This window comes from Protopterus annectens, chromosome 12.part0 (assembly GCF_019279795.1).
Source record: "Protopterus annectens isolate FY-2018-M chromosome 12.part0, PAN1.0, whole genome shotgun sequence".
Classification (NCBI taxonomy): Eukaryota; Metazoa; Chordata; order Ceratodontiformes; family Protopteridae; genus Protopterus; species Protopterus annectens.
In genome coordinates, this window is record NC_056746.1 from 18212951 (window position 1) to 18229081 (window position 16131).

At 40.3% G+C, this 16131-nt stretch overlaps 1 protein-coding gene across 1 annotated transcript in view; it reads left to right on the forward strand.

Moving 5' to 3' along the window:
- The window catches only part of LOC122817310 (interleukin-17 receptor D-like), a 353566-nt gene that overhangs the window by 233061 nt on the left and 104374 nt on the right, over nucleotides 1-16131 (forward strand). The window contains exons 9-10 of the mRNA XM_044090533.1: nucleotides 3867-3924; nucleotides 11261-11377. Of these exons, the coding sequence (XP_043946468.1) occupies nucleotides 3867-3924; nucleotides 11261-11377 (175 nt within the window). The remainder of the gene's footprint in view (nucleotides 1-3866; nucleotides 3925-11260; nucleotides 11378-16131) is intronic.

Genomic DNA, 16131 nt, shown 5'->3' on the forward strand with positions numbered 1-16131 from the left:
TTCAGAGCAACTGCACATCATTCTTGTAATTCTGGGCACAGTGTTGGTATCTGACAGACCTGTGGGAGGAATGTTTATTAGCACGACCTGAATGTTCCCACACACAGTACCAGATTCCACATTACTATTATGCACATACATCTCACTCTGTTACTGTACACACTCTGACCACAGCTTGACAAGCTGGGGTGTAAATGGAGTATACGTGGCTTCTTACTCACATGAGGTATTGGGGAGTTGCTAGTGTGCCAGCTTTGTTATCATAGATGTGTGTCAATCAGTCGTATTTCCTGTTTGCTGCTTATATGTCTGGGATCAACCCACTGATTTCCCAGGGGGACAGGTTGCTTGGCAACAGATATGGGCCACTTTACTGGACATTCTGGACATAGCTGTACAGTTGTGGGGTATGATTCTGTATGCAGACTACTACCACTGGCAGGATTCGAACCGTGGCTGTGTGTGCTAAAACATCAACAGTTCACATCTCATTTGCATGTGCTATTCAGTTTTTGTTGCCTGAATTTTCCCTGTTTACTGTCTATGTGTCTCACTTGTACTAAATGGCCTCTGGGAATTAAGCCTGTCATATACAGACATTCCTACACATTCAGTTTATGGTGCATGGTGTGAGTATCAGAGTGCTTACTACAACAGTACTATTACATGATTGCAAATCTGCATTACCATATGATGCCAGAATATACGCATGCAGTCCAGCAGTTAGACCTGTTTTATCAGGCTATTATACTTTTATTGACATACAAACAATATGAGACTCTTCCTGCCATATTCTCTAGTATATGCAGTACTTGCCTTGAACAATACAGGTTTTATACAGGCAATTAATTTACTACTACTTTTAGTTTTATTTCCTATGACAGTAAATGTGTGAGTATTACTGACCTGCCTCATGTCGCAACCTCACCAGGTGACTGTTGTGGGCCTCCTGGTTCACGGCCCGCACCATTGCAGCTGTGGGGGACATAAGAGGAATATTTAGCCATATGTATCCATGAAATACCTGAGCTGGCAATTATTACACACATACTGGGGTGATACACATGACTGGAACATCCCTTGCCGTTCTAGCCTCTTGGAGCCACTCCTCCAAGAGGTCCCCCTGACGTCACTTCAGGTCGGCATTGTGGTGCCTGACCTGCTCACCAGTTTGGGATATGCCAGTGGCACTGGCGAGGTCATGGGCAAGACAGTCCCAGGCCTCCGCCTTATATTGGGAGCCCTGGTACTGGACCTGCAGCAGTCTCTGATCATGGTCTTTGACAAGGAGTCCTGCCATGACCTTGGACTTCTGGATGCACCAGCGCTGCACCCAAAAGTGCACACCTTCTTCCCTTACTGCTATAGTGCCTGCAAGTAGAAGCTACAGCCAGTTTTGAGATGTATTCCCGCCTCTTGGGTTTAAGTAGGGCCGATTTCCCGCACTTTTCCATGATTGGCCAGTTTTGAAAAGGCTAATATATGGACAAACCTGCTTACCTATGTTTGGCATTGTTTAAAGGGGTATACCACTGGGCACAATGAGTTAGCTGCCCTACACATTGCTTACACCTCCTAAGCTGCCCTGTGCAATGCTTTGCATTGCTTACATTAGACTTTGCATTATAATTCCTTTTTGGCATTGAGTTATTCTTCATTACACCTTATATGTATGCCTGGTATCCATGATTAATGTGTATGTACACTCTATGGGGTCCTTATGTTTTATTGGGGACTTCAACACTCTATTATAATTACACCTCACTTCTGGGCTTACTGCTGTACTGCAGTTCACATATTCATGTTATGTAGTGGGTTATGGAACATATGACTGTATATTGATTCCTTTCACAGGTTCAGTTTTGTTTTACTATGGTGAGGACTTGTTTGCTGATACCTCATTCTGCAGTACATCTGTGATGGCTTGGTTGTTAACTACTGTGACTATGGTGTATAGGGTACTGGGTTCAGGACCTGCATGGCTGTTTATTTTGTTGATGGGCAGAACAAGGTCTGTTGGATACAGAGTGATTAGGGCACTTTTGAGCATTTGTAAGTGAGTTTGCGTGATGGTAAGCATTGCTAGCCTGCCGTTACATCTGCTTACAGAGAGTTAGCTTTACAATTGCTTAACCAGTGTAGGCATTGCTTACTGCCATGCAAACGGGTTTAAGCCCGCTTACTAGTGCTTAAATATGCTTACTACTGCTTATTTGTACTTAAACCTGCTTGCTAGTGCCTTATTCATTATGACACTGACATCTCACATGTGCATTTACTGCAGTACTCCAGTTCATGAAAATATGTTATTTAGTGGGTTATGCAGCATAAATAATACTCATAACGTGCTTTGCCATGGGGAAATGGAATGTGCTGCAGTGGGACTCGAACCGGGAATGCCTGCTTGTAAGTGAATGCTCTGCCCACTACACTATTGCTATGCTGCTTCATTTGCATATGTCTTCCTTGTTATCCTCTTCAGCCATGTAAGCTGCATTAATCGTAGCTAAGTGATGGGCACACCCACGCACCTATGATTAGCTTTAATCGGATTTAAAAAAAAAATAAAGGGTTTCTTCATTTTATTTATATATACTATTGCTGTTGTACACAAGGGGGACTGTTGGTGAGGATATGTGGTCACCTATGAGCAGGCTCGCTCATTACATTCCCCTTTCTGCTGTTCTTCATTGCGGGGGCGTGTATATTCTGAGAGCTCTGCTCTCAGACACTCCCCCTGCACTCTTACACGCTCTGTGTAAGCCTAGGAGCTCAGGCAGCACGCCTCATTACTATGCATGGGGTGCTGCCGTCCTACACCTAAACAGCCACCTCTGTTCAGGACTAAGCTAGACCTACACGGAGGAATAGTAAATCCGGGGGCTAGTCTCACACACACTCACACACACACACACACACACACACACACACACACACACACACACACACACATAAACACACACACATGCAGACAGACAAATGCACACACAGAGGCATACGCACAGACAGACAGATAGATGCAAGACAGATACACACACACACACACACACACACACACACACACACACACACACACACACACACACACACATCTCTTACTCTTGCACAGAACCTTTCACCACTTGCTCATTAATAAAGTGTTTGTTTTACCACCACTTTATTTATTATTTATGTATTTTTTCTGAAGTTGTCTTTGGTTACATTTTTAGCAGATTGTCATACTTCACTGGTTAATTTCTTAAGAGGACTTTTCTTAGACTCTGTCCCAGAATTATTAAAAAGATAAGTATTTAACTGGAGTACATCTAGGATGTGTTCAATTGTGTATGTGCCACTTCTCAATATTGGCTAGCAGTTGCCATCTATAGAAATTCACCAAATACTCTTTTACTTGGACACTCACATAACAAAAGATGAATTCCTATAATGTCTGTTGCTTGACCCTTGTTGACCAGCTTGTTCATAGGTTCGTACTAAGCTAACTGCCCTTGTGAGCCATTTTAAGCTTAGCCAATTATCCCTTGTGAGACTCAAACCCTGCACCTTGTGTTTGTAAGGCAAACACCTTTACCATTATGTCACCCTCCCAACCCTATATGATTCAATACGCCTATCATCCTTCTTTTGGCAGTGCACTACAGTAGTTGCCTACATCACTAAGAATTTCATCTATTGCCCTGGACATCATGCCGTTTCAATGTATATCCATCCATTGGGCATTGGCATTGCTTGCTTTTGTATGCTTTATGATAAGTTAATGTATGTAAATGTAGTATTTGTTTATTTTTCTATATCATTAGTACTGACTGAAAACAGTAGTTAATAGATACTAATTTCTTGCCATCTTCTGTTTTTTTTTTCACCAGATTTCTTCGAATGTTCGTGGTGCCAAAGGAAAGCATGTGACATATTATTTCATAGAAGGTAAAAATAATTCTAGTATAGGTATACAAAAGCTGTATTTGACCTCATGTTCTATGGCACTTAAAACAGTGAGAGCAAAAATAAGCCTGTATTTTAATAATTCTGACAACATGGAAGTCTGTTCTCTTAATATTTCAGGATTTTGTTTTACTTACTGTTTTGGGCTTTTTCTACCTCCACTCACATCAGGGGCTGGAGGAGGTCAGCAACTGTTCAGAGCACTAACATGTTCCTTGTATGGGCAAAAGCCTTAGATGCAGGTGCAATCAGTTTGCCACTCTGCAGGCAATTTTGTGTAGTCCCCTAACTTCCCGCAATCCCTCTCTGGAGACTGTGTACATGCAATAGTACTTGCATGTCCACTGGGAGACTCATAGTAATCATAGGAATGTCAAGACTAATTAGTCATGTGACCACCACACCTTGCCAGTTCTCACCCTAGGCTGTACCTTCCTTTTCAGGGAGAGCTATGCAAGTCACACCTGTGGAGAGTTTATGAATACCCATCCTATTATCCATGTCCTGTTTTTAGGAAGATATTATATCACTCTGTGTTATCTGCAGGAGGAGTTTATTCCAGATGTGAAGGAGACACTGACTAGTTAATCTGTCATTCCACCTTGCTTGATCTTCTAAAGCAGGTTTAGATCTCTTGCTGTGGTCTATGTGGGACTATTTAATTTATGGATGTACAAGAAATCCTGTACTACTGTGTCCCTGACTGCTCAAAAAGCAAGGCATAGGTCTCCTCTGAGGAGCCTGTAAGATCTGGAAAAGAGGGATGCTGCTTCTATATTTTCTGAATGATTAGCACAGTGTTTTATTTGGATTTCAACCTACTCCAAGAGGGCACAGTTGTTGCCAGTTTTACCTTACCCTTTAAGAATCTAATGTCTGGTAGCATATGGATTTTAAGCCTCTTTACTAGGAACCTATGTGGTCTTTCCAACTGTTTGATTTGTCTGCTGAGGCACTTACTGAAAGGGACATTGCATTCTATAATTGGTCAGATCTGCTGAATACAAGTGGGCAACAACCTCCTTAGGTCTGGATAATGTTTTCTGGGTGATCATTTGTGTCAAGTAGGATTTTGTGGCAACTGCTCCCACATGGTAATTAAAAGAGAGAGAATTATCAACCCAAGTTCCCAGATCTCTAACTACATTTTCATTTTGAAGTAAGGTATTGTCAATACTATATGCTGTGGGATAATTTGCCTGCCAAATGTGGCAATGTTGCATTTTGTAGTGTTTAATCAAAGCCCAGTTTCAATACACCAGGCATTTGTATGTGTAAGTTAGGGATCTTTGGACATAATGAGGAGCTTAGCAGATTGTAACGTTGACATTTACCAGCAACATTCCTTCCTTAAGTACAGGTCATACTCTCCCTCAGGATTGGATGGTATTCCTATAGCCATCCAATCCCAATGCTCCCTTCCATCCCTCTGATTCTGGGATCACTACCCCTGAACTCAAATAGTATTGCAGGACCTTATAACTGTACACCCTGAGGTCAACATACCTTTAGACATATTACTTTGCTCTTCATTATCAGAATAGGGTTACCTTTCATCCATGCTTCACTGCTTGAAGTGTTGAGCTGCTGGACTTAATTCTCTTTCAGATCACAGCTGTTGTAGCTAACCATGCAAAGATCAGTTTCTGACAAATATTTCAGTGCACAACAACAAAAACAACTTGACAAAAGATGGGATTAATATTGTGAATGCAATTAACTGCTTTTATATTTTCTGGATGATTAGTATGGTGTTTTATTTGCATTTCAACCTACTCCAAGAGCACACAGTTGTCACCACTTTTACCTTGCCCTTTAAAAATCAAAGCTACGGTGATCTGCATAGCAGAGTATCTGAGGCTTAATGATTTAGTAAAGGTTATGGAAGGTTAAGCCTAACTCCAGCCATACCATTTAATTTAGCCATTCTGTTATCACCTGAGAATGTGTTCTAAGTTCCATTAACTGATTTGCTGTGTGTAAATATGCTATTTTGTTGTATTAACTGTATTAATACAATTTAATTTTTTTTTACTTTCTGTAACCTCTGTCTTCCATGACAGCCTGCATTTTGGTAAGTCCAGTTAGATGAATCGAAAGAAGGAAGGGAGGGGAGCAGGAGAAGGGATAGGGCACAACGTGAGGGCGAATGTATTGCTCTTTACATCATTTATAAATAGTAAAAAACGAACAGTACATGACGGACCCTAATTCAGACTTATTTTCAACTGTTCTCCTGCATAAGCTATGACTTTCCTTTTAAACACTTAATATGGAAGCAAGGGTAGGGATGTTAGGACAGTAAATGACATACTAGCGATGGTTAATGAGATGGTCTGGGATGTAACCACTGAGTTTAGTTTTTCTGCTGTCTAACATACACCCTTGCGTAATCATGATAGGATAGCAGTTGTGTTCTACTTGCACTAAATGTACAAAGAAACCTGACTCATTTGAGAGCAAAACAATTAGTCAAAGCTCAGTGCAATGTGTTTCCAGAAGTAAAATTCACTGAATTACTGTTCAGTAAATCAGCACTGGCAGGTCACATCTTGTAATAAGTAAAATTACTTAAGTTTGTTAGAAACAACTGGATTCTTGGGCTGGGGACAAAGTGTTCAATCCAGGAATCTTGGAGTCAGCATTACTTGATGGCCATATGGCCTTAATGCTGGTACGCAACTTATGAACTTATGAAAACTGAGGGTCGCTTAAAGAGGGTAGTGGTTCGTGTAATGCATAGGATGCTGCTAAAAATACTTTCTGCCACATCCATTTGACTGAAGACTGAAGGACATTCCTAGAGTAAATGCAGCTAATCATATCATTGCTCCCTCAGCACCAACCCTTACCATAACCCCAAGCTTGAGGAAATTTTGTGTTCATGATATCACTAATTCCTGTTATATGGAATATACAGAGAAGATGCTAGAAACCTAAAGATTAAGAGAGTCGGCCTGATTCAGTGGTTTGACAGTGAGTGGGATGAAAAGAGTGTTGCTAAACAGTGAAAATAGACTTAGCTTGAGAAATGGGAAGCCACCGGAAGAACTTCAGTATTTAACATGAATTTTTGGCAGTAGCTTAGGGGGGCAGGAATGACTTTTGTAAAGGTGGCTGGAATCAGGGGCAGATTTGGGAATCATTTAAAGAGGCTGAACAGTTTAATTTCTATGTGTGAATAGTATGCAGGTAGAAGGAGTCAAAGGATGAAAGCAGTACAAACTGGTGTGGATGAAAAGGTTACTGAGAAATAGACATAATGGAAATGTGCAGAGATGAAACAGAGAATAAAGAAAACTGAATATGAGAATGTTATCACATAGGGAGAGTGTAAAATTTAAGCAAAGTGCTCAGTAAGGATGATCAGGAAGGATGGGATGGCATAAAGAAGGAGAAATACAAGTTGCTGGAATAAATAGATGCAATAGGGGTTAAAAAGTGGGATGTATACCAGGAGAAAGTGAGTAATGGAGGCTTAGTGTATGACATTCCATAATAAAAATAATTCAATGTTGTGTCTTTCGGTTAGGGGTCGCCACGGCGGAACTCCAGTCCGCTAATGTTTGGTAGTGGATTTTTACGTGCCAAGTTACCAGCCCTGATGCACAACCTTCAATGAAGGCACGCTCATTCACGAATGCCTCCACACAGAAGACGCTCTAGCTGTGAATTGAACGGGACAATGTCTTGCTGTGAGGCGACAATGCTACCGCAGCACCACTACCGCGATAATAAAGAGAATTCAATAAAATGAAAAATCTGAATTATCCTGTCAAGTGCAAGCAGAGTCAGTGCCTATGTTAGCTACGCTGATAGCAGCAGAGATATTGCCAAAATTAACTAAAGAATAATTGCAAAAAATTGACATTATTAACCTAAGAATAAAGGGTTTAACAGGGGAGGTGGTAAACATATCTCTCAACTGTTCAGATTTTTGCCTCTTATTTTTGGTCTGTTTCTCATAAAATTTGGCTTTCTGGCAAATCCGTGGCAAATAATTGAAGACTAAAGTTAGAAAATACTGACAGATATTTGAGTCTGAGACTTTATACCCTTCAGAAAATTAATTAATGCTAATGCAAAATTCTACTAGCTTTCCAAGTTTGTAACCGCAATATTTAAAACGTGTCCATATTTTTGGGCCTTTGTTCCCCCATTATTTATGACTTTGTCCAGATTGATTGCACTAAGAGGTTGGGAGGTATGGTAGTAAAGCTGATGACAGAGTGAATTTTGCAGTAAGGAGGACAGATCTTATTCTTAGAAGTATTACTAGTGACCTATGCTAATACGAATAAAAAATGCAAGGCACAAAAGTTTACTTTTGTGGTTAAAGGGATAATGTGGAACTATAGCTGGGTGCCTAATTTCATGGGTTTATACTAATCTAGAAGTATGTCAAGCATTCTAGATTTAGCTAACAGTGCCATAATAGGAACCTTTGAAGCTCAGAAGATGATTTTGAGAGTTAGAATTAATTTCGGAAGTAGATGGGAGGAGGCAGGTGAAACTCAGGAGGACAACTGTATAAGATAAAGAAGAAAGGAGACTCTTCTTCTATCAGCTGCTCCCATTGGGGGTTGCCACAGTGGATCATCTCTTTCCATTTCTTCCTGTCCTCTGCATCTTGCTCTGTCACAACAACCACCTGCATGTCCTCTCTCACCACATCCATAAACCTTATCTTAGGCCTTCCTCTTTTCCTGTTACCTGGCAGCTTCATCCTTAGCATATTTTTCCCAATATACTCTGCATCCCTCTTCAGCACATGTCCAAACCAATGTAATCTTGCCTCTCTGGCTTTGTCTCCAAACCTTCCAACCTGGGCTGACCCTCTAATATACTTATTCCTAATCCTGTCCACCCTCGTCACACCCAGTGCAAATCTTAACATCTTTAACTCTGCCACATCCAGCTCTGACTCCTGCCTTTTTGTCAATGCCACTGTCTCCAACCCATATACCATAGCTGGTCTCACTACCCTCTTGTAGACCTTCCCTTTCACTCTTACTGGTACTTGTCTGTTACAAATCACTCCTGACACTCTTCTCCACCCACTCCATTGGAGACTCATGGGGCATATTGTGCAGAGATGAACATTAATGGAATATTGTATTATGTTCTATTCTATTCTATTATGCCAAGATAATAGGTAAAATTACTTAACTTTGGTGGATGGGAGATGGGTAGAAATGGTAAAACTACAGAAATATATCAGACACACACACATGCGTGTGCGTGCACACATACATTATTGTACATACACTTTATGCTTATTACCTTTTTTGTGCATGTAGAGATATAGAATGTGTTATTGCTGAAAACATTTCCAGTAAAACGGCAATCTTGCACTTAGATGGAAGGGATTTGGAAAAGTAGTCATTCCAAGCAGGAAGATACTGCCCATATTCTGAAAAGTGCAAAACATTGAATTTTTGGATATGCAATTCATAAAGAGCTACACATTTAGTGGCGCTGCCCCTAGATTAAGTGAGGGAAGGAAGGATCAGTGAGTACTAATTACCCAGGTATGGATCATTCAGAGCAGTGTAGGGGGTGATTACCTGGGCCAGCAGAATAATAGTATGTGTACCTTAAAGTGTGGCTTCTATGCTCATGAAAATTATACTTCTGTGAAATCAACATATTAGGTCCCTTTTGCAGTTTTGTGCCATACAGATAAAGAAACTTCAGTGCTAAATGCAGTATGAACAACCATGCTGAAAATGAGCAAAGACATATGAAGGTGTGACTGTGAACAGGCTGAGAGAGTTGGATATGCATTTATTAGAAGACAAAAGGGTACAGGTGATATCATAGGGACATTCAGGTTATCAGATCACTGATAGAAGGGATGGAACTGAAAAGAAAATACTGAGGAGGAAGAATTCAGCATCGCTGGCAGCTGCAAAGAGGAATATTCAAGGCAGGATGTAAGACATACATGTAGGAGGAATATTCATGGGTACTACAGGTGGTATTTTTCCAAAGAAAAGGTGGGGGGACATTAGGATATCTTGCCTTAGCAAGTGAATGGCTAGAGCATGTTTTTTTTCCAAAAGAAATGATAATTTAATAAGGAGTGTGCAGCAACTGTTTTATGGTTAACTTAATCTTCAACCTTTTTTAAGGAAATTGTTGTGTCAGCCTTTCTGGCAATAAAAGAGAACACTGAACCCCACAATTTTATCTGTATAATTATCAGAAAGCAATGCCAGAAGAGCAGTTTAGCAGTTGCCATGTCATTCTGACTGCTTCGGGTACTGGAGGAGTGGCAGTTTCCTGGCTGTAGTCAACAGATGAACATTTTGAAAGGAGATGCATCGATCATCTAATTTTTTTCACCTTAACTAACCACTCTCCAGCTTTAAAAAAAATAGAAAACAGAGGTAATCCAGAGGGCTCAAGTGAAGTCTAGTATCCCATCTGTGACCCAGAGGGTGAAAGGACTAACAAGAAACAGAGTATAAGGATTAGTCCAGATAAAATCACTTTAGCTAGCAGATCTAGGAGACCATCTCTCTGATACCCTCCCTGTGGGAGGAATAAAGACACCTTGTTGAAGTTTCAAGTAGTTTATTCAGTTTAGTAGGTAGATGGATCAGTGTTTTTGTTCTAATATATTACATCCAATGGGTCATTTATTTAAAGGTGGTTAGACGCAGTGATGGGAGAATCCAGGGCAGCTGATTGGAGGAAAATCTGGGAGATGGAAAAAGAAGGACCAATCCCAAAGCTTAGAGGTTAGCCTTTGCTGGAATTTTCTTGAAAGGACCATGGGGGTTATCAGCTCAGCAGCCTGTGTAACCTCATTCTTAGTTAAATGGTTTTATGTTTAATTGTTAACCTTTAACAAAGAAAACATGGCAACATGCCATGAGCAACTCTATAGAACTAGATGAAGCTCAGGTGAAAGTGTTTGCTTAAATATAGCTCAATAGTGGTAGTTCATGGTGTATGTATTAATTAAAGACAAACTGTGATATGAATGCATATGAAAGAGATTCTGAGGTAAAAAGAGTGGAAGTAGACGAAGGAGAATATGAATTAGCAGTTTTGCAAATTCATAAATATTTATGGTTCATTATTCTTTCATATCATAATTCAATCCAAGGCTTAGCACACTGTAAAATCCAGAAGTCCAACGATTCTTTACTCAGTAAATATTTTCTGTCTACTTCTCTTTGGATTTTGAAACATTTTAAATTATCGTTAATAAAATGTGTCAGATGTCAGATTTACCTCCATAAAAATAATAACAACAACCTTTATGGCTAACTCTCAGCCAAATGTTTTTTTTTCTATTTCCTTCCAGTGGTGGTAGAAAATACATTTACTCCTTTTGTGTTGTCAGCAGTCCTAGTGGGCCTTATCTGCATTTTGGCCATCATTATTACTGCTACCAGGAAATGCAAGAAGAGGAAGAAGGCAGGTAAGTGCCATTAACCATAGCAACGTCTTATGAGAGGGAAAAAAAGATGAATGTGGAGCAGTCTAAAATTGACTATGTAACAATCTGTATTTTATATATATGTCTATAAATATATATATATATATATATATATATATATATATATATATATATATATATATATATATATATAGGTCTACATAATTTAATTGAAAATCCCAAAGCTGACATTCAGTGCAAATATCGCCATGCTAATATGGATATGTGTGTGTGTGTGTGTGTGTGTGTGTGTGTGTGTGTGTGTGTGTGTGTGTGTCTGTGTGGGAGGGGAGCCCATGCTAGTTATATATGCTAACTTGAAGATTGCACAACATCATGGGAAAGGGCATATTCCCAAGCCCGAAGAACTGTGCCATCTTGCACACTTGTCAATGATCTGCTTCGTCAACAACATTTTGTCGACTAAATAGATGTTGGCCAAACATAGTTTTGACAAAATTTACTGCTCCCATATTTATCTGTAAAATATATCTATATCTGTGTGAACAGGGTTGTTTGTGTGAACATGATATTGGGTGACTTCAAGGTTGGTCAACAAAGGTAAGAGGTTTGTGGTGGGGCTGTGAGTTTGTTTGTGAGTGACAGTATTTTAGAGTTAGGGTAAAAGTTAGGTAAGGGGATAGATTTATTGTGTGTGTGTGTGTGTGTGTGTGTGTGTGTGTGTGTGTGTGTGTGTGTGTGTGTGTGTGTGTGTGTGTGTGTGTGTGTGTGTGTGTGTGTGTGTGTGTGTGTGTGTGTGTTTGTAAACATGCATGGTGAGTATCTGAGCTGTCTTTTGTAGTGGTAGTGTTAGGGAAAGGACTGTTTTTAAGGTAAGCAGCATTACTTGTGAGAGAGTGTACACAAGTGTTTGTAGGTTACATGTGAGAGTGTGTGTGTGCACAAATATTTGTAGATTACATGGGAGAGTGTGCACAGGTGTTTGTGGGTTACATGTGGGAGAGTGTGCACAAGTGTTTGTAGGTTATGGTTATAGTAAAGGCTAGTTTTAGTGTTCTGCACATGTGCTAATGTATGCTAAATTTCAGCATTGTGTGTGAGAAAGTGTGCACAAATGTTTGTAGGTTACATGTGAGAGTGTGCATGTGCACAAGTATTTGTAGGTTACATGGGAGTGTGCGCACAAGTATTTGTTGGTTACATGTGGGAGGGTGTGCACCAGTGTTTGTAGGTTATGGTTATAGTAAAGGCTAGTTTTAGTGTTGTGCTGTAGGTTATGGTTAGAGTAAAGGCTAGTTTTAGTACTCTGCACATGTGCTAATGTATGGTAAATTTTAGCATTATGTTTGAGAGACTGTGCACAAGTGTTTGTAAGTTACATGGGAGAGTGTGCACAAGTATTTGTAGGTTATATGGGAGAGTGTGCACAAGTGTTTGTAGGTTACATGTGGGAGAGTGTGCACCAGTGTTTGTAGGTTATGGTTATAGTAAAGGCTAGTTTTAGTGTTGTGCATGTGTGCTAGTATGGAAAGTGTGTACACGGGTCTTGTGTAGTGGTACTGCTGAGGAAAGGTCATATGTAGGGTTGGAGTTAGTGGCAGAGTTAGGATTAGCACACATGTGTAACATGGTGCAGGGGACAAAGATAGTTCTGGAGGCTCTTACATTGTATTAATCTAATAGTACTCTTTCCGTTCTTCTACCGTAAATAGCAGGGAAAGATTTCCCACAGAAAACCCAAGGATTGCAACTGCAAACCATGGAATAGCAACAATTTAAATGTAAATAGCATGATTCCTCCTAATTGTGAGATTGTGGTATCTCAGAATTCTCCCTTCTCAGAGTTACAACATTCTCAGAGTCAGTATATATAAGTAGCAGGGGGTAAAAGGGCATGTTTTAGAATTTTGATTTTCTGCTGCACTAATACTATTTTTTGAAGTGTCAAGACTTGCATTATTGGGTCTCACATTTCCAATATGGAGCCACCAAGGTCCTTATCCTTCTCTAAGTTTGACTTTACCAACTCTCTTGCCCTCTTCATAAGCTGGAGCCACATCACCTATCTGACCTCACATTTGATGTTCTCCATTATGTAGATCTCTTCTTCACCACCTTCTTTCTGGTCCTTCTCTGTCATTCCTGAATAACCTATCATCTAGCATCACCATATCTCACTCCGTTTTGTCACTGATCCATGTCTTTGTGACACCAGTGATATATATCCATCCTCCCTGCTGCATCAGTGCTTGCAGCTCCCCCATCTTCATACCCATACTACTTGCATTACATAATGATACTACCCAGCCATGATCTAAGTCACCCTTGTTTCTTCCTGTGCTATGTTTTTGGATTTTTTTTCTTTTGCCTACTGCCTGTGTCCTTACCACATTCTGTTTTTGTGACAGTCTTCTCCCTTCATATTAGTTTAATAGTACAGTTGTTGAGATGCGTCTTTTCAACCCATCTGTGAGCCCCACCATCCATTCTGAACTAAACTGGAGCCTGTCCCTCTCATATGATTGGTCAGTCTATCCTGGATTCTACCAGTTCAAAGTCCATCTCCTTTATCCACTGCCACAGCTAGTTATTGTACTTCATAATCCTCTTCTCCCTCAGTGTGCTTACTGTTCACACAGGTAACACTTTTGAGAATACTACCTAGCATTTTTCTGCTGCTTCCTTGTCTCTGTTTTTTATCACCTCAGCTGTATCCCCTGACAGGTTACTGGTGCCTAAATGTACCACAACATGCATTCACACTTTTCCCTTGGTAGGTACTCTGGTCATCTTAGCCGCAAGACTATTTCACTGTACCTGATTTGTCCTCTGCCTTTGCCAAGGCTGTTAATCCCCTCTTCTCTGTCATCAAAATAGCTCTCATCTTATTCACTTCTTGATTCATGCTGTTACTCTTTTTATCTGCATCCTCTTGGTGGTTACCTCTGTCCCTGTGCTACACCTGCTCCCTTTCCCATCCTCCCTCTTCCTACATGTCTTCTCTGTGATTCAGGGACTTTTACTATCTTACCCTTTCATCTTTGTGAGTAGCACTCCATGAACACATTCCTCCTGTCTTTTTTGCGGTGCTCCTGCAAACCACTGGTTGTAGCTTCCCTTCATCCTTTCTCAGTGTTGCCTGCTCCTATCCTTCTACCTTTGTTTCCTTCTCCTTGTCTCATATAACATGTTTATACCTCCCACAACATCCCTTCTCTTTAGTCTTTGTCACATTACTTACTTGTACTCTTATAATAACTTCTGCTCGTGTCCTCCTGTTTGCTGTCTTTCTCTCCCCTTACTTTGTCTCACCATAGCATGTCTACTAGTTTCCTGTTGACTGTCCCATCTCTAATTCTGCTCTATATTTTGCTCACAAACTAACCAAGCTAGTTCCCATATTCTCCCCTGAAGCTCCACCATTCTCTAGCAGAATCTATGCCATTCCAAAGCTTCTTGAGCAAAATTGCTAATATGGGAACAACATGAAAGGATCAGTACAGGCTGGATGAGAAGCGCAGGAGTGAGGTTAGTGAGATGCTCAGAAAGTGGGTTAGCTGTATGGCTCAGGGAGATTTTGGGGTGGCAGAGGATGCAGGATGTGAAAGAGAATAGGTAAACTTCAGGGGAGAATTTTGGCAATATTAGCAAACTGGACTATTTTATTTTTTTTATTTATTGCATTTGTTTACCTGGAAAGTCCACTGGGCCTAAAAGAGCCCGTTTTCAGTGGAGACCCAGGGCGAAAAGCTCTGACAAGAGCATAGATACAGAAAATATTAAACATTAATTGGTATAAAAGTAGATATAATGTTACAGATAGTGATCACAGTGATAATATACAGAATATATACATGTGTCTTTCGGTTTTTCCCGGTTAGGGGTCGCCACAGCGGAACTCCGGTCCGCTAATGATTGGCAATAGATTTTTACGTGCCGAGTTGCTGGCTCTGACGCACAACCTTCAACGAAGGTACACCCATTAATATATACATAAAAGCAGGAATTTTGTTGGTTCCCAGATTAATTCAATGAGAGAGGTATAAACAGAGATAAATTAATCAGCATTATTGTACCAGTATCAAGTAATAAAAATTAATAATTATGGAGAAAATATCAGTCAGCATTAGCAAAAAGCAATAGGAGTTTAGTTATCATATAAAGAGAAGGAAGAGGTTAGGTTATAGAGCAGGTACATAGCCAGGAAGAGTCCAGATGATTTTTCAGTATTTGTTTGAAGGTGGTGGTGCTGCCTGTGTTTCTTGTGGAAGATGAAAGTGAGTTCCCTAGTTTGGCGATGGTGAAGGAATAGAGGAATCGATCAGCAGGTAAGGTGGGCTTTTCTACTTTTAGAAGTAGATGAGTTTCCGATCTTAGTTGCCTGCTGGGTTGGTATTGGGTGAGTAGTGTCCAGAGAGCAGAACAGTCTGTGAGTCTGTAGATTATTTTGTGCACTGTCATTAGTTGGGTGGTGGGAGAGTTCCAGCCAGCCTAATTGTTTCGGTGAGTTACAGTGGTGGGATGAGAATTTGGCCTTGGTGACAAATTTGGCTATTTTGTTGCAACACATTTCAAGTTTGCATTTTGCAGAATTATAGATATTAGTGAGGAGAGGGGTGCCATAAAGGATAGAGGGAAACAAAAAGGTGGTTGCAATGGTTTGTCTAGTAGAGAGGCTAAGAAAGTCTTGGTGCCTGTAGAGATACTAGCTTTTGGTGTGTTTTTATGATATTATTGTTTATATGTAGGTCAAAGTTAAGGTTTTCATCTATAAT